The 24,013-nt window shown below is 48.3% G+C and overlaps 1 protein-coding gene across 2 annotated transcripts; it reads right to left on the bottom strand.

Moving 5' to 3' along the window:
- Positions 1 to 472: 472 nt before the first annotated feature.
- Positions 473 to 22,833, bottom strand: LOC118086906 (uncharacterized). 2 transcript variants are annotated; one of them, XM_035118975.3, is made up of 9 exons: positions 22,611 to 22,833; positions 21,135 to 21,255; positions 19,840 to 19,993; positions 12,525 to 12,670; positions 11,424 to 11,600; positions 10,696 to 10,812; positions 9,237 to 9,323; positions 4,969 to 5,116; positions 473 to 2,730 (listed from the first exon to the last, which is right to left on the bottom strand). In XM_035118975.3, the coding sequence occupies exons 1-9, from the start codon at positions 22,628 to 22,630 to the stop codon at positions 2,699 to 2,701; spliced, it is 1,002 nt and encodes a 333-aa protein (XP_034974866.1). In that variant the 5' UTR covers positions 22,631 to 22,833; the 3' UTR covers positions 473 to 2,698. The 2 variants fall into 2 exon arrangements, with proteins under 2 accessions (XP_034974866.1, XP_060132173.1); XM_060276190.2 differs by lacking the exon at positions 10,696 to 10,812 and having other exon boundaries at positions 22,611 to 22,815.
- Positions 22,834 to 24,013: the final 1,180 nt, after the last annotated feature.

Genomic DNA, 24,013 nt, shown 5'->3' with positions numbered 1-24,013 from the left:
CTGCCACCATTTTGAAAGATTATGGGGAAGTGGAAACATTACAGCGAACATGGGTTGGCAATGAGAGCGCTACAGTACTTCTCTTCCCGCTTTCCATTAAGGAAAGGTTATTCTTCCAAAAGACAGATAATTTTCGTTTTGTCACAAGGGCGATGTTTGTGCAGGGTTGTTGGTGGTTGAGAGATAACAGGTGGGAGCAAAGTAAATAGAAAGGAGAGATGTGGAAAGAACTCTTTAAAATAAATAACCGGAATGGGAAGGGAGGAGATTTTTTTCTACCCAGCTCGTTGCCTTTCAGCAAGAGCCAAGTCAATGGAGGCAAACAAGGAGTGAGCAAACAAGCCCACTGCCTGGCAACTAACAATGAAAGTAATGGGCAATTATGTAATCTCACTATGTTCAAACTTAATATTTTCCTTTTTAAAAAATGCTTCCTTTTTGGAAAGGCAATGTTGAAAAACAAACCCTCTAATTGGTGGTATTGACACTTTATTGAAAAATACAAGGCCAGTAACAAACCTCTTAATAAATTAACAAAGCTTTGAATTACTGTATTAAACATTCTTTTTCCTTAATTAAAAAAACCACCCTCACTGCTGTTGAAAAGCGCATCAGTTAAGACACTCACATAGGCTTGGTTAGTTTGAAAAATTAGGACCAAAATAATAATTTAGGGTGTGAGGGGAAGAAATCAGGTAAGGAGGCAGAGAAATTATTTGGGACTTAGCAAGAAGTCAGCCACACAAATACCGACAGAAGCAAATTGCTGAAGCTTTAGCAAGTGGGAGGTGGAAGCACTGTCCAAGCAGCTTGTGGGCAGCTTCAAGGAAAGTGTCCTGTCCCGTCCCCACAACTTGGTGCCCTCCAAAGTTCTGAGCTACAACTCCTATCAGCCCCAGCCAGCACAGTTGGGGTTTGTAGGCCAGAACATCTGGAGGGAGCCAGGTTGGCAAAGGCTGTCCTTGAAACAACAGGGGCTAAGGCTTCCACGGCAAAAGCATCTTCTTAAGAGCCCTGTGTGGAAGAAGAGTTCTCCCCAAAGTGCTGTAGGACAAGCATTTCTGGGGTGGGATAGGATCAGCAAAGGCATGGTGGAACCTGTGCCCCCCCCCCACGTTCTTGCAACATTCAATAGCCCCAGCCAACAGTCGGGGCTGTTGGGAGCTGTAGTTGAACATATGGGGAATTGCCACAAGCTGCCCACCCTTTGCTTTGGTGCAGGTGTGTGGGGAAGCCTCTGGTTGTTTGCTGAACTACAACTCCCACTCAACATGCAGGCTGGTGCTGATGGGAGCCAGGAGGTCGACACAGCTGGTGGGCCAGAGCTTCCACGCAATGTCTGGGGATCTGCAGATTCCTCATGCCTGTCTAAATCTCTCTCCTGTTTAAGGCACAGACATACTCCTTGGAGTCAGATTCTGGAGTTGGCTGGGGTGGGGGCAGCCCTTCTCCATGTAACCTTTGGGGAGGGTGCCTTCCCTTTGCCCCAAATCTTCAACCATTCTGATGGTGCTGAATCAGCCACTCTTCCTGGGGCAAAACTGGAACTTGAGGCTCTCCTATTTCTCAGGCCCTCGGCCCTCCACCAAAGGGATGGGACCAGAAGCAAGAGTGCCAAGACGAGTAAAAACAGCGTATCTTGCCACCGTGAAGGTCTTCAGCAGCACAGAAGCCACCTTCAGCACACACCAACATCAGTACTTGGGTGTTGTTCTGCCAGGGCTATAGGTTATCGGCTAGATGGGGAAATGGCTGTGGCTGGCCAGAGGGGTCACGACGGTGGTTATGCAGTTTGAGCCGTATTTCCAGTTTCAAACCAAACACACCCATTTGGATTTGGGTTAATGGCAGGCAAGATGGCTTTGCAACCGCAGAGGTGCTGGGTTTCGAGCAGCCTCTGCAAAGCTTGCGCCCTCGAGATGTTTTGGACTACAACTCCCATCAGCCCCAGCTAGCAGTGCCTGGGGCTGATGTGAACTGCAGTCCAGAACATCTAGAGGTGGTGCGTCCTGAAGGCTGCATGTGGTCCTCATGCAACTTTTTAAGCAGCCCACGAAAGCTTCAAGCTGCCTTCCGCTAGAATTCTAATCTTTGGTTCTATGTGAGAGCCATAAATTTCACCGGATGGGGGCTGTCATCTTAAAACAGATAAAACTTTGGAGGAATGTCGGCTCCTCGTTTGCCAGGATGAGGCTCTCAGCAGTGAAATACGGCAAATGAGGGCACATAGTGTCGCCTAGGCCCTCCCCACCAGGTTTCCAAAGCCCAAAGCTAATCTAGGTGCAGGATTGTGCTCGAGGAAGAAAGCACCAAATTACTGGTCCGTCAGCAACACTCACCGGTGGTAGGCAAGCCACGGCAGGAGGGGGTCATCCTGGCAGCTGTTTTGAAGGTGGGGTAATGGGTGAAGTGGTATCTAGCGTAAACAAACAAACACACCGGAGGAATCTTGACGGGGTTGCTGCATGCAGGAGCTGTTTTGCGAAAGGACTCGAACTTGACGGAGCAGAGTTCTTGCAGCAAGCCCCAGGAGGTGCAGGGTTGTGAAACGTCTTCTGTTGAACTGTGGTCAAGCTGGTCCTGCTGCAACCTGCCTTTTGGGTCCCCACTTTCTTGGGTCGGAGCAGGGAACTGATCTCTCACAGCACACTTTCACTTTGTAGGAGTGTCGCCTCGTACCTGGAGAAGGCGTCATGCTTCACGAGTCAATCCTTCCATAGGAAGAAAACACTGCAGAAGTGGGGAAAAGAGTTGCGGTAAATGATAGGAAGAATCTCACCATTTTTTAAAAGAACGTTAAAGAGCTTGCTGGATCAGGCCAGTGGCTTATCTGCTTCAGCATCCTCTTCTCACAGTGGCTCAATGGGAAGCCCACCAGCAAGGGTGCAACAGCGACTCTCCCTACTTGCAATTCCTAGGCAACTGGGATTCAGAGGCATACTGCCTCTGACGGTGGAAGTATCACAAAGTCATCCTGGCTAGGAACAATGTATCATATGTGGTGGGAGTGTGTATATATCAAACAATTTTGGAGTGACGTTCAAGAGAAACTAAAAAAAAATGCTTAAAATATCATGTAATAAAAAAACAGAGGCGTTACTCTTGGGAATTATATTGACTGACATTCCTGCCGCTAGGAAAAAAGTTTTCTGATATGCAACTGCTGCGGCTAGAATGATTATAACAAAAAAATAGGAAGGGAGAAAAAACTCCCTCAGTAAGAGAATGGCAAATAAGATTTTGTGAATACATAGAATCAGCAAGACTTACAGCAGTGGTAAGAGGCCAATCAGATCAAAAACTGATAGAGGAGTGGACTTGCGTGAAGGAATATATGAAAAAAACATTGTTCTGGTATAAATATATCAATATGCAATGAATGAAATTTATAGAGTAAAAAACTAAGAAGAAATGGGTATAAGATGAGATAGTCAAAAATAAAATTGATAACACAGGGAAAAGAAGAAAAGAAAAAGGAAGTCACACATAGGTGGAGGGAAGTCAAGATTTATGTTTTTATGTTTAGTTTCTTTTGTAATTTAAGTTAAAAAATTTTTTGTTAACATTTGTTTTCCTTTGGCGGAATTAAGAAGTTGGTTGGTTGGTTGTATGTATAATAAGTTCGTTTTGTGTTTTGTTTTGCGTTTGTGAGTATTGTATTTGTCAATAAAAGTTTTAAAAAGCAAGAAAATAACAACAAAATCATCCTGACAAGCTGACCATTTCTTAGCATGCTAGGCAGCTCCTTCTGCACATACTCCTTGCACACTGATGCTGCAGGGAAAGTGCACCGAATGCAGCGGGAATTTTGTGCTGATTGGTGGCCCTCTCTATCAATCAGCATGCAGTCTCCGCTATTTGGATGGGCTAGCTAGATGAGGCTCTTCCCTCAAGTGTCCAGGGGCAGCTAGCATTCCATCAGGCTATAGCAGAGGAAGAGAGCACTGCAGAATCTTTCCATCAGCTCTGCTGGCTCCATCAGGTTCCTCTCTATTGCCTCTCTATTGCCAGCCATTCCAGGAGGCTGCATTCGGAGGGAGAGAGATGGGAAGCAGGGCTGCTGCATCAATGTCAGTGGAGAGACCAGCAACCGACTGCACTGGCTGCCATTTGGTTTCTGGGCCCAACTCAAAGTGCTGGTTTTGACCTATAAAGTCTTAAAAGGGCACAGGACTGCAATACCTCAAGGACCACCTCTCTCCATATGAACCAACCCAGACACCTGAGGCCGTTCTTCATGTGCCTCCTCCATGAGAGGTCTGGAGGGCAGCAACACAAGAAAGAGCCTCTTCTGTGGTGGCTCCCCACTTGTGGAATGCTTTCCCCAAGGAGGCTTGCCTGGTGCCAGGCAAAAACATTCCTCTTTTCCCCGGTGTTGGCTACTTAAACAATCTGTGGCTTTTTAACCTTTGTACTGGGGGTTATTGTTTCTGTTATTAAGATACTGTTTTTGTAAACTGTCCTGTGATCTTCGGATGAAGGGTGGTATAGAAATTTAATAAATAGTAATAAGTTTCACTCCTCCACTTCTCCTTGAACTCTCTTCCATTCCAGCTAATCACTACTAAAAGCTCTGTAAGACCTCCAGCCCGAATTTGCCTTCCTCCTCCCTCCCAATCCCTTTTCCTTTTCTGTCGTGCCTTTTAGATTGTAAGCCGGAGGGCAAGACTTATCTTACTACTGACTTTTGAAAACTGCTCAGGGAACTTTCTCCCACCCATCCACCTTAGCTGAAGAGCAGGGTAAAATGCTTCAAGTAAATACATGCCAGCTGTTTAACATGAATTTGGGCAGGGGGGGATAAAATTCTTCTCACTGTGCCCAGCCAGTGCTCCAGTGAAACCCATGAACTGGACATGATTGGTCCATCCTTCTCCCTTTGCCCTCAATCCCAGAATCCTCTGGGCTTTTCTATGTACCTGTGTGTCTGTTTTTCCTCCCCCTGGATTAATCTCCTCCAATACTCACTCCTTTCTCTCAGCCCTTGCCCAAAGCTGTGGTAGACATGGAACAACGCCCAGAACAGGACACTTTTGATCATCACAGAGATGCAGGAACAGGTGATGACAGCTGCTTCCAGCGCATAGGAACTCCCTTGCCCCCACTCTTCGATCACCTGGGAAGAAAGCACATTCCACATAAAGAAATCACATTTTCAGACGGAGAAATGAAAGGAGTGAAAAGGGCAGGATTGTCCCATCTACCCAACATTGCAGCCGGGGGGGGGGGGGGCGAAATGATGCACCTGCAGGAGAAGTGATGCTTGGGGAGGAAGAGGAGAGGCGATGGAGGCCCCACAACAACTGAGCATAAAACAATCTAGAAGACAGGCTTTGGGGCAATTTGCAATGCCAGAGGAGACAGAAACATTTTGCTAGTGGGGCACTGGATTGTCATGAGAACAAAATAGATTTCTCCTTAGAAGTGGGGCAAAATACATATGGAATGAATTACATGGGAAGCCAGCTGGTCCTCAGTCAGGCCATTGGGCCACCTAGCTCAGGACTGTCCGCAGTGACTGGCAGTGGCTTTTAGGCAGGAGTCTCTCCCCCCCCCCACCTTACCTGGAGATGCCATTGTGAACTGGACCTTCTGCACGCAAAGTGGATGCTCTATGACTGAGCTAGGGCTTTTCCTTAACATAGGAAGCTGCCTTCCACCAAGTCAGACTATTGGGTCCAGGTGGCTCAATGACTGGTGGCAGAGCTCCATGGTTTCAAGACAGGGGTCTTTCACAGCCCTGCCCAGAAATGCAGGGGATAAGCAGCTGCTCCGCCACTGAGCTCTGGCCCCTTCCAGAGCTACAGCCAGCATGTATGGATACAGCAGGAATGGCAGGCGCTGTCCCCTCTTCCTAGCCTGGACATTGTCGCTGACTCTGCTCCTGGACCTGATCTGGGATGGAAGCATGTTTCGAGGGGGCAGGCAGCAAGACAGCCAGAACTGCCACTGAAATTGGTTGTAACTTCTAAGAACTCAGGCTTGAGCTTGCTATCTCCTTCTCCCCTTCCTTTCTCCTCATGTGCGATGTCTTTTTGTCTTTTGTCTTTTTTAAGATTGTGAGCCTGAGTGCAGTTTCAGTACTTTGTAAGCCACTCGGAGGGTTTTCAGGCTGAATGGTGGAGTTTGAATGTCATAAGTAAATAAACAGGCAAGCAAGCAAGCAGGTAAGGCTCAGGTGAAAACATGGGAATTCCTGGGAAGAATTTAAATCATGTTACTGACAGCAACTGAGAGCAGACAGGGAAAGGAGAGGAAAGTGTGTATAGTTCTGGTTGCCTCAATTCAAAAATAGATATTGTTGAGTTGGGAAAAGATTCAGAAAAGGAAGGGGGAGAGGGCTCTTGTGCTTAGATCCTGCTTGAAGGTTTCCCAGAATGGGCATCTGGTTAGCCACTGTGAGAACAGGATGCTGAACTAGATGGGCCATTGGCTTGTTCAACAGGCTCACCATATTTATGAAAACTAATGACACCTCCCCCCAAAAGTTTTTTGTTTGTTTTTAATGGCAGTGCAAAATGGAACTTGGGCCAGTAGTCCAACAAGGGCATCATGCCCTAAAATCTCTTGTGTTGTCTCTCTCACTTCCACCTTGGACTTGCAATCCCAATCCCTTCACCTCCGCTGACCTTCTCGTCTCCCACCCCCACTCCTTCTTCCTAACCAGCCAAGCCAGCTTGACCTTTCCCATAAAGCCATGCTGCTTTCCACACAGCTGTGACGAGAGAAGAAGCTGTCAGATGGCAGGTTTTTGAAAAGCAATGCAGTCTTTGAGATCCCGCTGCTGCTGCTGCTGCTGCTGCTGCTGCTGCTGCTGCTGCTGCTGCTGCTGCTGCTGCTGCTGCTGCTGCTGCTGCTATAACATCAAGAAATCAAACACCCCCCCTGTCTCCAAAGAAAGGGAAAAGCTTTCCAGTTTCAGTGCAGCAACCAATCCGAGCCGCTGGTGTGTGAACAATTCATTCTGGTGTGTGAACAATTCATTCTGAAACAGCAGGTTTCATTTCCGTTATGGTAAGTGCCAAGATGATGGCTCCCTAGGGGAGCAATGAGATGCCAACTCTGTTCCCAAAGGATCATGGGAGTCTCATGACTGGGCTAAGTTTCTGTTGGCTGGCACAGGAACAAAGGGAGCTACTGCATGCAGAGTCAAATAACTGGTATGCCTAGCTCAGTATTGTCTACATCAGGGTCTCCCAAACTTGGTTCTCTAGCTGTTGTTGGACTACAACTTCCATCATCCCTAAGTAGCAGGACAAGTAGTCAGGGACGATGGGAATTGTAGTCCAATAATAGCTGGCGACCCAAGTTTGGGAAACCCTGGTTTCAGACAGGAGACCTCTCCCAGCCATACCTGGAGGTGCCTGCCCAACCTGCCCAACCTGCTCCACTTCAGCAAAAAAGATTCTCGAGCAGCTTCCAAAACGAGCTCAAAGATGGCCCTTCCTTGCCCCCCACCCACCCCCATTCACAATCTCATAAAGCATGCAAGGAAAAAGGGAAGGGGAGGGAAGAGAGAAAAGCAAGCTCAAGCACAAATCTTAATGCTATCGTTCCAAAGGCAGGGACCGTCCCTTCGGCTGAAAAGCGGGTTAACACTTTAAATACATAATCTCCCGGACCTCCTGGCTTCTGTGCCTTTCGGAGAAATTATCTGTGGATGAAACTCTGGGGCTCTTCCCCTCTAATCCCTGGGGCTTCCCTTCTTTATCCCTGCTGATACACATTCAGAGCTGCCTGCCTGCATCTCTGTGATGCATTTTTAAAAAAAGAGAGGGTTATTGTTGTGTCTGAATTTTCCCTGCTTTGCCTTGACCAGAAGCAAAATCCCAGGGCACCCTGACACAGAGGGATTTCAGAAGCCTTTTGAGCACCCCGACGCTAACCCTTGGATGCCTGGCGATGACGGGACGTGGGAGCGTTTGGCCGCAATCCTGGAATGTTCTGAGCCCGGCTTGAGTTAACCGCTTCCAAGGGTCATCAGAAATGTGGGAGTAGCACCGGATGGGCATCTGCATTGCATTTTTCTCAGGGGCTTTTGGATCGAATAAGCCACAGTTAGTGGGGGGGGGGGGACGGGACAATAATTTATTAGTCCCAGAGTTTTGGTGTTTATCTTGTTGGGTCTATTGGACCAATTGAGATGGTCATGTTAAACCTGCAGTGGGTGGGCCTTTTTGAGTCCTAAAGTATGCATGTTGTGGTGAAATAAGAGCCATACATTCACTCTTTTCCCAGCCCCACTGCAACTTCTGTACAAAGAGTTGTGAAGTCTAAACTTGCCCTGCTGGTACATTGAGCTCTCAGCAACCTCCTTGCTCCCCCTGTCAGCTGATTGGCACTGGGCACAGCCAAGAAGCTACAGGATTGGTGTACTAGTCAGCTCTTCCTGTCACGCTTCTCCCCCGTCCCCGACCCCCAGCTGTGATTGGTGCTGTTGACTACATTGCCCGCCCCCAGAGGCTGAGGAGAAGGAAGGTAGGTACAGGGGGAGAGCCACTCTTGTGGGTTTTCTTCCCTCAGGTAAATCGTGCTCCAAGCAGCAGTCACCGGGCAACCCACAGTGAGCCACATGGGGGCCCTGTAATGGTCAGATGCAGCCCACAACTTCCCCTCGCCCTGTGGGACCTACTGTGGCTTAAGTGCCTGGGAATTAGCCAATGGCTAGTGCACTCTCATCTCCCTTCTCATAAAGAGAAGGCAAAAGGCACAGTTTCCTGGTACATAGGAAATGTTAACGAAGAAACCAGGAGTTGGGTCCAATGCCCGCCTTTCTGGGGTTGGCCACCTGCTGTTAATGATCATCGGCCAACCTAGGCCTATTCAGTTCAATGGGTCTCCTCTGAGAGGAACTTGGCTGAATACAGGATCTGAAATGTCAGGTTTGTCCCAGAGTTACAATTAGTTAGGATCACACTGATAATCAGTACCGACTGCTTCAGTTTTGCATATTTGTCCACACAGCCTAGACCTGAAACCATAGGGGCTAGCAACCTTTCTTCTTAAAAATAAAGCGTTAAAACAACCCAACTTTATATGGTGAGACGGCCAGTTGCCTGCACTCTGGGAACATGCAGCCCTTCCTTCAGAACAGCCCCTACAAAAAAGGGCCCACGTGAAGGCAGCCAAGCTAGGGGCTTAACTTGCTTGCACTAGCAATCAGCATCTTGAGGACTGGAATAATTCCCCCTTCCCTTCCTTCTCATTAAATCAACAAAACCCTTGGCACGACTTACCGTATAGATCAGGTAGGCGAGATAAGCAACCTCAGGCAAATTCTGACTCAGAAAAATCCAGGCTAGAGGTTTTAACTCTTTTAAGATCTGGGAAACAAGGGGGGGGGTGAACTGAGTTAGCTTCACAGTCATTGGTTGGGTCTGCTTTAGCTATACGTACATCTAGCTTCCTCTCAAAGTAGTCTCAAGAGTTATCATAAGCATCAAAGGCCGTGGGGCAGAGCTAGGGCAGCCCCCCACCCTGCTTTCCCCTGCTGGTAAAACAGTGGCAAAACTAGGAGGCAATATGAGCAAGGACCCTTCCTCCTCCTTCCCAGGCCAAGAGGTGGGCTTTCCCAGCCAACCCTCACCCCCATGCTGGAGAAGCCAGCAGCAGCTGAACAGACGTCCGGTCTGGGAGTTGAGTGTGGCCCCCAGCCCTCTCTACCTGGCCCTCAGAACTCTCCCCTGACCCCGAGTGGTGTTGCCTGCCTGAAATGTGTCCCTGAACTCTGATCATGCCTCTTTCTTGTCTATATGGAGCAGAGAAAGGGGGTGCAGGCATTTGTAGAACCTGAGCTACTCCACAAAGGTAACGTTTAACTCTGTTGCCCCGCCCCCTTTTGCCTCTGTCCCTGCCCACTATTGGCATGCAGCCCCCCAGAAGGCTGCCCAGAAGGGATTGCAGCCCTCAGGCTGAAAAATGTTCCCCGTCCCTGCTTCAAAAGGGGAAAGGTGGCTCCTCAGAGCAGGCAGGGGCAGCTGCAAGACTAGGCTGCCCACCATGCAGAAGGCTTTTGCAGGTCACTGAAGCAAAAGCTCCCTTTCAGGCGGTGCTTGGTCCAGGGAATTTCACTTGGCCATGGCCTTGCCTCAACGCAGTTGAGCCACATCTGTGTCTACCTGAAGAGGCAGCACAAACGTAGCCTGCTTCCCTAAGAGCTTGGAGCCCAACTGGCACAAAAGGGGACGGGACAGACAGCCCCTTTCCCCATATAGCTGTAAGAACAGCAGAGCAAGGACAGCCACTTCTCTGTGCTGGTGGGATTCTGGCATCCGGCAAGACAGTAGCCAGGGCTCTGTGGATCCCTCAGAAATGGAACAGGACCCGATTCAGGATGCAGAGTCCAGCTATCTTTTCTTTTGAAGATTCTAGCCCTCATGGTTGTGAAGAATGTGCTAGCATCTGAAGGGCCAGAGGGGACACTGAAAAAGGGGTGACGACCCAGGGCCCTAAAGATCTCTGCCCAGCTCCCAAAGCAGCAAAAGCAGTGGATATGCAAATATATGCAAGGACGCATAATTCGCATAACTCACGCCAAGTTGCAGAACTTTGCAATTTATGTTAGTGCTTTGGCACAGAATGCTGGTCTTTCTTAAAAAACAACAACAACAACCAGGGCCCAGCATTTCTTAGAGGAAATGTCCCTGGTTTACCCCCAGGAAATGCCCAGTTGATCAAGGGGGGGGGTGCACTCACAGCAATGATGCCACAGACAACTTTCAGCCCAGCCCACAGAATCCCAGCCGCCAGGAAGATGCTGTGCAGAACTGAGATCTCCCGAATTGAGGTGAGCAGCAGAACGCACAAGCAAAGCTGGAAGGCAGAAAGAGAAGTTTAGGAGGTTGTGGCAGCTGCAGACATACCCCTTAACCATTTGCAGCCCCTGGTTTGTTGCGTTGGTCAACCAGCTCACTCTCCAGAAAGGCAGGCCATTTCATGACCTGCGCTGGAGTGTTTAAAAGAATCAAAGAATTGTAGAATTGAAAGGGCCCAATCCTCTGCAATGCAGGAATATGCAGTTGTCCCATAAGGAGCTCGAACCTGCAACCTTGGCCTTATCAGCACCATGCTCTACCAACGGAGCTATCCAGGCTAGAAGGAACACTTAACAAAAATGCAGCTATTCAGGGCTCAGCCCCTCCAAGCGACCATTCAGAACTGCTCTTCAATTTTAAGAAAAGTGGTGCCTGATGTACACTGATTTCAGTGGGCCTACTCAGAGTTAAACGTAAAATGTGACACCCATGCTATGTGCTTTTTTGTAAAACACGTTTAACAAAACTCTCCATTTCCTTGGCTTTTAATTTTTATACGAGTTGCGTGTACCTTGCAGAAAAGCAGTTGAGAGAAACCCAGGAGGCATAGTTGGGAGATAGATGGGCCAAGGGATTCAGGCCATGGTTTGGACTGAGGCCTGGGCCTACCTGAGCCTGGAGGTCAAAGGTCAGCATGGAAAAGCAGAGGTTGAGCATGAAGTATTGGGCCTGGAGGCTCTCCAAGGCTCCACCCACCCGGAAGGCCATCATGCTTTCGGTCTGAATGAGGACAACGGCGCAGATCACGTCGAAGGCGCCGACTAAAAGGATCAGGACGAAGCGGGCCTTAAGAGGGAAAATGAAAGCAAGACCGTCAGAATGGACCACATGCCCCTGCGGCAGCAGAAGAACCTCCACCGGGTTCAACGTGTTTGATGAGCTTGCAGAGGAAGGACACATGCTCGCAGAATTTACTAGAATGCTCCACATGTAAGGTCGCACCCGCACTGCACATTTAAAGCAGCACCATGCCTCTTTAAACCGCCGTGGCTTCCCCCAAAGACTCCTGGGAAGTGTCATTTGTTAAGGGTGTTGTGCATTGTTAGGAGACCTCCCTGTTCCCCTTCAAAGACCTACAATTCCCAGAGTTCTCTGGGTAGAGGGGCTGGCTGTTAAACCCCCCCCCAACTGGGAATTGTTGTTCTGCAAGGGGACCAGGGTCTCTCCAAACAGCTCCCAGGAGTCTTTTGACGGAAACCACAGCTGTTCAAAGTGCTGTAAATGTACCATGCAGATGGGGCCTAGGCAATGCAATCTGAGCAGCATAGAAGCAGGAATTTTAAATTCCACACGGACAAAGATTGGAGCCTGCTCTGGACAGAGGGGAAGTCCAGACCTGCCCCTCTCCGAAATCATAAACTACTCTGCTGCCTCTCCTAGCATGCACCATGCCCAAGCCCTTTGGGAGCAAGTTTATCCCTCCGTCAAAAGTGACCTGCAAGGAACTGAAGTGTACCGGTTTGGGGCGGCTTGCATTTCCGCCCTCCCTTCTCGGATCCAAACCAGTTATGCATCCTTCTAAAAGGGGGGCAGCCATCTTCTTAAAACCAGGGCACAGCAAAGAAACAGAAGGTGATGCAGGGACATCACGACACACACAACCCTGTGCTGAACTACGCTGACAACAGGCCCCAGAGTGATCTTGCACGCTCTAGGAAGCTCCCGCCAGGCCCTTGGTTCAAGGCAAAGACCCAACCGCTGACAACTCACGAGCAGTTTGGGCTTCTGCTCGGCAGGCAGGACACTGAAGTTGACGACTGAGCGCAGCATGACCAGCGCGACGGAGAGGACGAAGACGATGAGCTCCTGGCGGTTCTCTTGCAAGATGCCCCGGCTCACGTAGTAGATGCAGAAGACTGTCGGGGAAAGAGACAAATCCCGCCATCAGCCATCTGCACAGGGGAGAAAAAGGTGCCTTCGAAGCTGAAGGTTGACGTCAACCTAGAAGGCATTTCTTCGTTTTTTAAAAATATATATATTTAGAGTTAATTAGATTAGATTGTTGAGGCTTTTTAATCTCCAGGGTAGAGGAAACATCCATTAATTGGCTCACCTGTCCTCCCAACAACCCTCTTGTGAAGTAGGGAGCTGTTCCCTGGCTCTGAAGGCAGGGAGTGGAGGCTGAGCAATAGGGAGGTCATTTCAAAAGCCTGCAGCCTTCATGAGTGATTTATAACTTGTTAATGTGTTTTTAAAAGCTAGCACTATCTTGAAAGAGGCACTGGGTTGTATTCAACTAAGTTATACTGGCAGCAGACCCTCTCTGTCTCCCTCTTTCCAAGGGAAGAAGTTTCCTTAGGATCCAATGGCTGCTGCAACCCCAAATATCTCTGGAGAAGCCTAGAAAAATTAAAGGTGTGGATTTTCTAGGTGGGGAGTGGGCAGGAACAAACAGGAGACAACAGTAATGGTTCTGGATCGTGCCATCCAAGTCAAGACATTTCTGTGTCCAAATCTGATGACAAATGGGATCCTGTCCAGACGCATCTGCCCAGCAGTTGCAGGCCCAGAGAGAGGAAAGCGAGATGCTTTTCTGCAGAAATATTTCTGAGCAAGGCTAGCCCTAAAGGTGGAGTGGAGTGGGGGCATCGACTGACTTATCTGTCTCTTTTTTTCTTTTCCACAATGAGTAGGGAGAAGTCGAGCTTGCTATGAGGCAAGGGATTTTGAAGGTGGCAGAGTAGGAGGCAAACATATCTGACTTGGCAAACTGGGAAAGGACCAACTCAGTGGGGGACCTTAGGTTCAGGTCTGAGACCCTGAAGAGCCACTGCCAGCCAGTGTGGGCAATACTGAGATAGATAAACCAAGTTGATTATCACCCAATTCCATATAGCACAGCGCAGGGAAATGCTCGATTGGCTTAGTAGCAATTCCTTTTAATATACATTAACTGAGTGCAGTCCTCTCTCGCTTTAATTGTTGGCCACCCAGATTCTGTGCGAAGAAGAGATGCTGATATTTCTGATGGTAGAGAGCATAGCTTTCAGGTAGTTTTAATGAAGTTTGAATCAGAGCCTAAACTTCAAGCATTTGAGTAACCAAATATATTTAGGGCAGGTTCAATCAGCAGCCCTCCCTTATTGTAACAGAACTTCATCAATGCCCTTGCGGTTTTTTGTGCTTTGACTTTCAATGCCTCCATATGACACTTCCAAGAGAGGGTTTCACTAAAGAGTAAATCCAGGTATCTAAATAAGAGGGATTGTTCTATAGCTTGGTGATTTAAACACCATTTATACATAGGACTGTTTTTGCCAAAAAATCATCATCTTGGTCTTATCCTGTTTACAGTATGTGCAGAAAACCTGCAAGAGATTTTTGAAGCCCATTCGGGAAAATGAGAAGAGCACTAACCATGTGCACGTATCAAGATTACTTGTTCTTAATAACTGGAGATACCCTCTCTATATATCAAGCTCTTATCTCTCCATTTTTGGAGATAATTGTTCAAGGAAGGGGTGGGGTGGGGAATGAGACCTTGTCGGTTGATAAGAACAAGAAATGTTTACCTTCTACAGCCGCAGCCAAAATTAAATCATTCCTAATCTAATTATTGCTTATAACAAATCTCTGGAAATGTAATTAACATTCAGCCTGGGTAGCATCAAGAGTCAACATTATGGTTATTTATGATTTTAATGTATCCAGGACAGCAATTGCCTGCTCTTAGGGTACAGCTATACTCTGCCCATATTGCTAGTATTTTATTTTTTGAGGTGATCTATGCTATCTACTGTCCCAGTCAGACTTCTAGATGCATAGCAAATACACGGGGATCTTAGAAAAAGCTCAAAAAGGTCATCACTGAACTTAAGTTTACTGAGAATTTCAATGTCTTGGGTTTTTAATAGGTTTTTTCTCTCTTTAGAGCAGGCATCCCCAAACTGCGGCCCTCCAGATGTTTTGGCCTACAACTCCCATGATCCCTAGCTAACAGGACCAGTGGTCAGGGATGATGGGAATTGTAGTCCAAAACATCTGGAGGGCTGAAGTTTGGGGATGCCTGCTTTAGAGCCACATTTCTGGTTCTCGTGATTGCACAGGTGTGCTCCAAAGCTGCTGCTGAACCACATTGCTTTCCCGATCCTCAGGATCAGCTAAACCAGAAATTAAATTTTATCCTTATTTTTGTCAGTAAAAAATACACTGTGCAAGGTAGCATGCCATGGAAGCTGTACAAAATGGGAGGGAAAATGTGCAGATATTTCTTTACTGGTTTCACTGTTCTCTGTTAGGGAAGCCAGCCTTTCTCGGCAAAGAACATGCAGAATTGTTGCTGGAGCACAAATGGCCTCGGCCGCCTTATGTTCGTATCTTCCTTTCTCTAAGTTCTCAGGGCCCTCTTCATTACCTACTGCCCAATCGTTGCAACTGGAGTGAACCTGACGCCTTTTGGATTCAAAGCAGGTATTCCACTTTTGTGCTGGAACAGGGGTGTGAGGAACCTCAGGGCCTGGCGGCCAAATGTGGCCCCCGAGGACTCTCTGCCTGGCCCTTAGAACTGTCCCCAGGTCACACCCCTAACCAACCTGCTATGCACCTTGCCTGTGTGCTTTTGCCCCGCTGGAAAGTGCGACTGAACTGTGATAAGGTATCCTGCATGCCTGGAGATGTGTGTGTAGTCCCCTGTCCTAAGTCACGCCCAATGCTCTGCCCACTTTCCCCTCTGGCCCCACCTGCCACTGGCATCTGGCCCCTGGGAGGTTCCCCATAAGGGAATGTGGCCCTCGGGCTGGAAGAAGTGTTCTAACCCTGTGCCACTCTCTCTCTCCCCCCCCCATCTCTCTCTCTCTCTTTTTAAAGGGGGGCGAGTGGGGTCTCAATACTATATCCAATGGACAGGTTTATATGGGGAAATGGGGAATACCACCACGAGTTATTGGAGGATACAAATATAACCATTCAAATTTGTAAGAATAATTATTATTTATCATCAATGGGCCCTGCCAGGCTCGTTCTTCTCTGCCCTGCCAAAATCTGTGCCAATACTAAACAGCACCTGATGTTTTTGACCAATCAGAACCTCAGAACCTGCCAGCATTCAGATTCCAACTGCCAAACATCCCAGGAGGGCAGCGCCTGTGAAATATGAACCTTGTCAGGGGCCCCGTGGCAGATTCATGGTTTGATTAGAGAACATGAGGCAGGTGGCATGATGTTCACGAGGGAGGAGAGGGGAAAGGGAGAGTGTCGGTAGTGTTGCGCAGCTCCCTGCTTGCATCACGAGGTGGTTCTTGGCTCAAAAGGGTCCATGGGGCGCAGTGGTACAGAGCACAGGTAGGCAGCTTTGGGCTCTCCTCATGTTGCTGAGCAACAGCTCCCTTCAGCCCCCAACTAGCATGGCCAACGAGCAGAGATGGTGGGAGTTGTTGTTCAGCAACATCTGGAGGGCAAAAGGTTCCTCACATCTGGTATAGAGACGGGAAAAGTCCCTTGATCAGAAGTTGCCAACCTTTTTGGACCAAGGGGCACATTTTGGATTTTGAGAGAGGGATGCCAGTCACAATACGGCTGCCATGGAGGGTGGGGAGGTAGCATAACACAAAATTAGAAAGAGGATGAAGTCCCCTATAATACTTCCCATGGGTTCCACCAATTGGGGGCCTGCAATAAAACGTTGCAGTGTGATGTGCTTCTGTCCCAGGGTTCCATTCCCCCACCCAGTTTTCTTTTTCCCTCTGCCCACTGAGCATGCACAATCCACAGTGGGTTTTTCTCTCTCCTTCCTCCTTTTTTATTTTTTAAAAAATGCCCAGCTCCATGACAATCTTGAATGTCTCCTTTTGATTTGATGGGCAAGTTTCACCTCTGTCTGGGGTGGGGGGCATTAAAAAGAGCTTTCACGGTGTGAACGAGGAAACAACCTTTTCAGACACCAAGTTGGTTCTCTCTACCTTTTTTATATCTATGCGTCTCCTTTTCCAGCTGCCCCCATTCCATGCCCCATCCCACTTGGTTGTCGATTTTTCTCTTCTCTGTCGGTCAGCATTCTGTAGCCTTTTAGTACTCAATGGACAATTCTGGGGCGTTTCTGTGCTTTGGGACATTTTTTAATATTTTTAAAAAGTAGTCCTGCAAACCACCAAGTTATCCTGAGCCTGCTGATTTGTGTGGTTTTGGCTTTGTATGTGCAAGTATGCACAACCATGTCCAAACTTGAACTGGAATAGTTATCTACTAGGGTTTTGAAGTTTCACCGCTGGATTTGGACATAGCAAGCGGGAGGGGGAAATCCTAACCAGACTCCTATCAGGGATATGGTTGTGCTAGAGGCGCCACCTACAGTCCATAAGTAGTATTGCCCACAGTTCCAGGACAATGGAGGTCAGAAAACAGAAAAGGTCCAAAGTCCTGGGAGATTGGACTTGGGTGGGCACCAATGGTTATTTTCTTAGGCCTTAGTTTTTCACCTGCAGAAAGGGAATGATCTCTGCAATTGCACTGATGTGAACAGGAAACGATATAACAATTGCAGGAATGCAAAAGGAGCATAGAGAGCTGTCTCTATGGTCCATTTAGCTCAGTATTGTCTACACTGACTGGCAGCAACTCTCCAGGATTTGTGGCAGGGAGTTACCAGAGACCTTCTGCATGCAAAGCAGGTGTTCTACAGCTCTTTCCTGTGGGATTAACCATTAATAAGCAGGATGATGATGATGATAATTTATTATTTATACCCCACCGATCTGACTGGGTTTCCCCAGCCACTCTGGGCGGCATCCAACAAAATATTAAAATACAGTCATACCTCGGTTTGCGACTGCAATCCGTTCCGCGGAGCCGGTCACTCCCCAAATCGGTCGCACCCCGATGCACGCTTCTGCGCGTGCGTGAAAAGCCAATAGAGCACTTCTGCGCATGCGCATGCTGCGCAGATCGCTTCTGCGAATCCAAGCGCTGTGGAACCCGGATGTAAACACTTCCGGGTCCGCAGTGGTCGGAAACCGAAGCGGTCACAAACGGAGGCAGTCGCAAACCGAGGTATGACTGTACAATAGTCTATTAAACATTAAAAGCTTCCCATACAGGGCTGCCTTCAGCTTCTAAAAGTCTGGTAGTTGTTTTTCTCTTTGACATCTGGTGGGAGGGCATTCCACTCTCCCCCCTGGCCCTGCTCCCACGATGGAGTCTACCTCTTCCCGAATCTGAGTGACTTTATCTGCAAAATAACTTTGCAAAATCATTGCAGGAGATCATGTGGCCCGTACTGGGCTCTGATGGAGCGGGTGGTTCCGCTACATTGCGAACTGCCTTAAAGAGTCCCCTGCTGCTGTTCTCTGCAGATGCAATAGAGGCGGTAAAGAAAGTCTTCGTCGCCACTGCTATCGCCACTTGGTAGGCTCAACATTGAGCTCTAACCCGTGGCCAGTCAGCCTCAAAATGAGTTATTTGCCACCGGCGCTCTAGCCGTCTCAGCGATTGTTTCATTGCCCTCAGATCCGTGGAAAATCACGGGGCTGTCCGGGCTCCATGCAATCGGAGAGGGCGCTTCGGAGCCAAACAGTCAGTAAAGGTAAAGGTACCCCACCGGCATGCAGGTAGCGCTCTGGGTTAAACCACAGATCAGAGGGGCCCGATCAGAGGGTCGGCAGTTCAAATCCCCACATGACCCAGAAGCTGTATGCCGGCTTCCTCGACCAGTAAAGCGAGATGAGCGCCGCAACCCCAGAGTCGTCCACGACTGGACCTAATGGTCAGGGGTCCCTTTACCTTTTACCTTCCTGCCAGTGCAGTACCTATTTATTTACTTGCACTTTGACGTGCTTTCAAACTGCTAGGTGGGCAGGAGCTGGGACTGAACCACGGGAGCTCACCCCATCGCAGGGATTTGAACCGCCGACCTTCTGATTGGCAAGTCCTAGGCTCTGTGGTTTAGACCACAGTGCCACCCGCGTGCCTTTCAAACAGTCAATAGCCCTGGTTAACTCCACACTCCAGCGGGCCACCAGAGAATCAGCTGAAAGGCCATCAACATGGGATAAAGCATCCCCTATCACTCTCTGGAATCCATTTGGATCCATTAAGCGGCGGGGGCGGACCATCCAAATCGGTCCCACCTCCCTGCAGAGGGGAAGGGTCGCAGAGAAGTCCAGTTGCACCAGAAAATGATCTGACCATAGCACTTCTTTAGTCTCGCTTTTACTTAGTGTCAGATCACCAACATCCATAGAGGTGAACACCAGGTCTAAGCCATGTCCGCGGCTATGAGTTGGGCCAGACTTATTCAGGAACAGCCCCAGGGAGGCCATGCTTTCCACAAAGTCCCGAGTGGCCCCTTGTAAGGTCATGTCAGCATGAATGTTAATATAGGACAACTAAACTAAGTGTCTCCAGGAGAACATCCGCCACGACCTGAAGCAGCTCGGGCAGGGAATCCTTGGTACAGCGGGGATGTCAGCACACCAAAAGGAATCCTGTACTGCCCCTATTGCCCAACTTCCAGGATTAATAGTGTCTGGGAGAGAATAAAGTAGCTTGTCCCGTTCATCTCCATGCACACCTGAAGTCCGCTTTGCTCAATAATGCCATTTCTTGAAGAAATTATCTCCAGGCAGGGAGGCCAACAGTAGATGATGCCAAAGCCAATGAGAGGCAGAGCTGGTTAATTCTTGTTTGGCCCGAATCCACCTCCCTGCTCAGTTCTACAAGGTTAATACCGAGACTTAGGAGGAGGAAGCTGACAGCCCATGCTACCAGCTGGAGTCCTTCTAAGAAGACAGGCAAATGGGGGCTGGCTGAAGGCAGCTCCACTCACCCCAATGGACCAGACCTCCACTACTCTTGACTATCTCCCTTATAAACATGTTGCCATTTGTTGTATGGTTAGATTGCAGAGGGTGCAAAATGTCAGGCCGGCACAACCTCCATTAAGAAGAATCATGTGTATGTGTTTGTGTGCTTCCATGTGCAGACACATTTCCTCCACTACCCCTCACCTGAGGCCTCTGCAAAATATAGTCCTTCTTCCCACCCATCAAAAACATAAAACAGGCATTTTGCTGTAGAGTCCCCTCTTCCTTACCGACGCCGATCAGCTGAATGAGAGAGACAGTGAAGTCTTCGTCCTTCTGCTGAACGAGGTTCTCTATGGTTAATCCGATGACGCTCAACAGGGAGAGGATGGTGACGCAGAAATAGATCTTGACCGGAGAGGACAGCTCCGACCATGGTTTTATCTGCAATTGGAAAGGCATGTACATGTTCTCTAAGCAGCTTTGCAACTAGGTAAAAAACAACAACATGGTTTCAAAGCAGCCCTGCAAAATAATCCAGTGTTGTTTTGGCAGGGTGTGTTCTTTGGAACTCCCTGCTCATATGTAGCAGGCAGGGACCTTCCCTGTATTGTTTTCTGTGCCTGAGTAAAACTTTTTTGTTTAGGCAAGGCTACCCAGGCAGGTAATTTTAACAGGTATATCTATTTTCAAACTGCTTGTTTTCTTTATAGCTTGTTAAACATTATGTCAACTGGTTTTTAAGGGTTGCTTTTATCAATACAGTATTTTAAAATGAATCTATTGTGCCAACTGCCAATTAAGTGGTATATAATTTTTGTTAAATAAATAAAAGTTGGAGTTGGGGAATGGGTGAGACTGAGAGATGGTAGTTAATGACAAAGTGGTCCACCCCTGTTTTAATTCATTCATTCTATCTATATCAGGGGTCGGCAACCTAAGGCTCATGGCCCACAAGCAGCACACGGGGGTCGTTTTACTGGCCCACAAGTCGCCCGCTCAGCAAGTCCCTGCGCGCTGCGCTAAACCAGCACAGCACGGGCACGGGGACTCACTTCCACAGCGCCAGAAATCGCATCTGAGCATGTGCAGACACCGGAAATCACGTCTGCGCAGACGCAGACACCGGAAATCACGGGCACGGGCGCTCACCGCAGCAGTGAACTGGCCCAGGCAAGGTAAGCCTTGCGAACCCCTGATCTATATCGTGCCCTTCCTCCTGAAGGAGCTCAGGACAGCAAACCCATCAAGCAAACTTCATAGTGCTTTTCATCAATAGGCTCTGTTTCAGGCTTTCAAAATAATCAAGGTTTCCTGAATGATGTACATTTACGTATGTCAGGTTTCCCACCTATGCATTTATTATCTAAACGAAGCTAAATGAAGAGGTTTGACAGGTCACCACCCCAAGTGACTTTTAAAAAAATAGCCACATGGAAAACAGAGAAAGGAGATGGGGTAGAAGCAGGAGATAAAACCAAAGAGGGGTATGTCATTACTGCAACAAACACACAAGCCAGGTGTAGCTCTAAGCATGATAAATGCAACTGAAACTAACAAGAAATTGATTGGTTCAGATACTTACAGGGCCACATGGGGTAGGGATGAGGTCTTGATGTCTTGGGGTTAGATTTGGCACCACAGAGGTTAAAACTTCATTTGGCAGGGGAGGATCCTGCGTCTCCTCTGAAGGGAAAAGGAGGACCCTGGAGGGAGAGAACAACGATGAAAGGATGTCTGGAGGTGAAGCTAAGTGGAAGTGTCACATATACATGTGGGGTGGTTTGGGGGTTCACTGCGTAGCCTCTGAAAAACCATGGCTCCTGCCCAGCCAGTCTTTTACTGAGTTGATTTCAGTTTGAACTTCCTGATCCAACTTTTTGAATTGGAGACCTCATGGGCGGCGGGGGGGGGGGGTGTATCCCCACCAAGCTGCCTTTGCTGTTAGCTAGCATAGCTCCTGCCCACCTAGCAGTTCGAAAGCACATCAAAGTGCAAGTAGATAAATAGGGACCGCTCCAGCGGGAAGGTAAACGGCGTTTCCGTGCGCTGCTCTGGTTCGCCAGAAGCAGCTTTGTCATGCTGGCCACATGACCTGGAAGCTGTCTACGGACAAACGCTGGCTCCCTCGGCCTATAGAGCGAGATGAGCGCCGCAACCCCAGAGTCGGACACGACTGGACCTGATGGTCAGGGGCCCCTTTACCTTTAGCATAACAAACATACTTGTGGACACCACAGGCTGTTGTGCAAGAACAGAGGCAGCTCCTTTTGTGAGTCAGGACTGCAAAAACATGCATGCTTTTCTGCTGCATGAAAGTCTGGGCCACAAAGACATGCTCAATGATGTCATGATCTCTTCCCCCATTCTGTCTGCACTTCTTTTGTTGCTGATGTAGAAGCAACCAGGGTGGAACCTTCCCCATGTCATAGTGTGGTGTAGTGGTTAGAGTGTTGGATTAGGACCTGGGATAGCAGGGTTGAAAGTAAGCCACAATGTGTTACTTTGGACTGCTGACAATCTCTCTTGCCTAAACTACGGTACCTCATTGGGTTGTTGTGAAGATAAAATGAAGGGAAGCATGCATGCTTCCATGAGCGCCTTCTAATAATAAATACCGGTATAATTATTACATTTATTGTATGTATGTATGTATGTATATGTATATGGTATGTACCTACCACTGGTCACTTAAAAAAAAACCACAAGGTAACTAAATGCATCTGTATAAATTTAATAAGAAATAAAATACGTTTTTAAAACAAATTCAGAATTTTTGAAGGGCTTTTTTCTTTTCTTTTCTTTAGAAAAAGCACCTCAGACTTCTAAGTTTGGTGGTGGTGGTGGTGGTGAAATGTGACGTCAACGGTCGCAGTGAGGTCGCGGCGTGACGCGGCGCTGACGTCACAGTGCATGCAACACTTCAACCACTTTAATGCGGGCCAGAAGGAGAACTCTCCGGTCCAGACTGGTAGCTCCACCCTCTCACCCCATCGCCGCCCTCCCCCGCCCCACTCACGCTCGCTACGGGTCCCCGCGAGGCGCAGGCAGCGGCAACTACCTCGTGTCGGGAGGCTCCATGGTGACAGAGTCAGTTACATGGCCCGACAGGGAAGCGAGCGGGCGCCAGCTCCGCTTCCAGGCCTCAGGCGCGTTTTTGGGAGCGGGTAAGCCATAGAGACACTGGCCGAAGTTCCTATACCGGTGAAACTTCCGGTACAAACAGGAAGTCTATGTTCCCCCTCCCTTGCTCTTCGCTGTTGCTTATGTAGAGACTTCGCGTTGGGAGTTCAAAGGAGGAGAGCCTGTAGAGATATAAAAGGTTAGAGTGACGCATAACAAAAGCACAACTTGGGCGTCAGGAAAGAGCAGATACTAGATTTTTTTCTTTAATAAAAAGCCCCCCTTTCAATTTTAAAAAGTACTATTATAGGGGGGGGGTTTAAAAAAAGCTGCTGTTTCGGCCATCGCTTCGTATGACGCCTTGTGTGATGCAAACCCTCCACTTTTGACAGAAAAGTGGATATACAGAGATAGAAAGTTTAGAGTGACGCACTCTGGATTACAGCCAGTGTTAACCCTACTCAGAGTAGAATAATAGAAGGCTCATTTTATTTTATTCCAGACCCACTAGAATACATGGACAACAGCCCCAGCCAACAGGAATGATGAGGGTTGGAGTTGAACAACATCTGGCCACAGGTTTGCTTGTAGCCTTCCAAATGCCATTGCACTACAACTCCTGTCAATCCTAACCATTGACTATGTTGCCTAGAGTTGAACCATTCTGAGAGGCGAGCCAAAGTTTCCTCAGCCCTGGTTTGCAGAAAGAAAAATATTTAGGCTGGAAGTGCCCATGGGAACTGGGCGGTGGCGGGGTGTGTGTGTCTGTGCAGACACCCAAGCATTTAAATTTCACATCCCCCCATAGGAACTGTAATTTGTTTAGGGTGCTATGTGAGGGATAAACTACAATTCCTAGCATTCTTACGGGGTGGGGGGTCCTTTAAATATATTGTGTATGTGCCACAATATTCACACATATTTCCCCTCATTCCTGATACCTAGGTTGGAGTAAAGTAAAGGGGGGGGACTTCCTCAAGTAGTCTAGAAACTTGGATTTTCTCATAAACTGGGACATATTTTGTTTGCTTGCTTATTGGAAATATTTCAGCTTCATGGCGGCGAAAGAAAGAACGAAGGGGCGGGGGACATTATTTCCTCCCTCCCCTAAGGTGAGGGTGTGTGACCTGAGTCGTCTCTAGAAACTTACAACTCTGTTATCGTTAGCCCCTTCTTGTATTAACTAACGCTTGCTAGTTATATTTGGCTGCAAAATCGACAGTAACCCGGAAAAGAGACGCCGGGAAATTCGTCGCGCTCTGCACGTGCCTAGCGGCACAGTCACCTTTCGATGTCAGGTTTGGGGCCGGGCAAAGGAGCCTGGTCCTAAGTGCCAGTCGC

The sequence above is a fragment of the Zootoca vivipara genome, chromosome 6, assembly GCF_965207765.1.
Source record: "Zootoca vivipara chromosome 6, rZooViv2.hap1.1, whole genome shotgun sequence".
Classification (NCBI taxonomy): Eukaryota; Metazoa; Chordata; class Lepidosauria; order Squamata; family Lacertidae; genus Zootoca; species Zootoca vivipara.
This window is presented reverse-complemented; position numbering and strand designations above follow the sequence as displayed.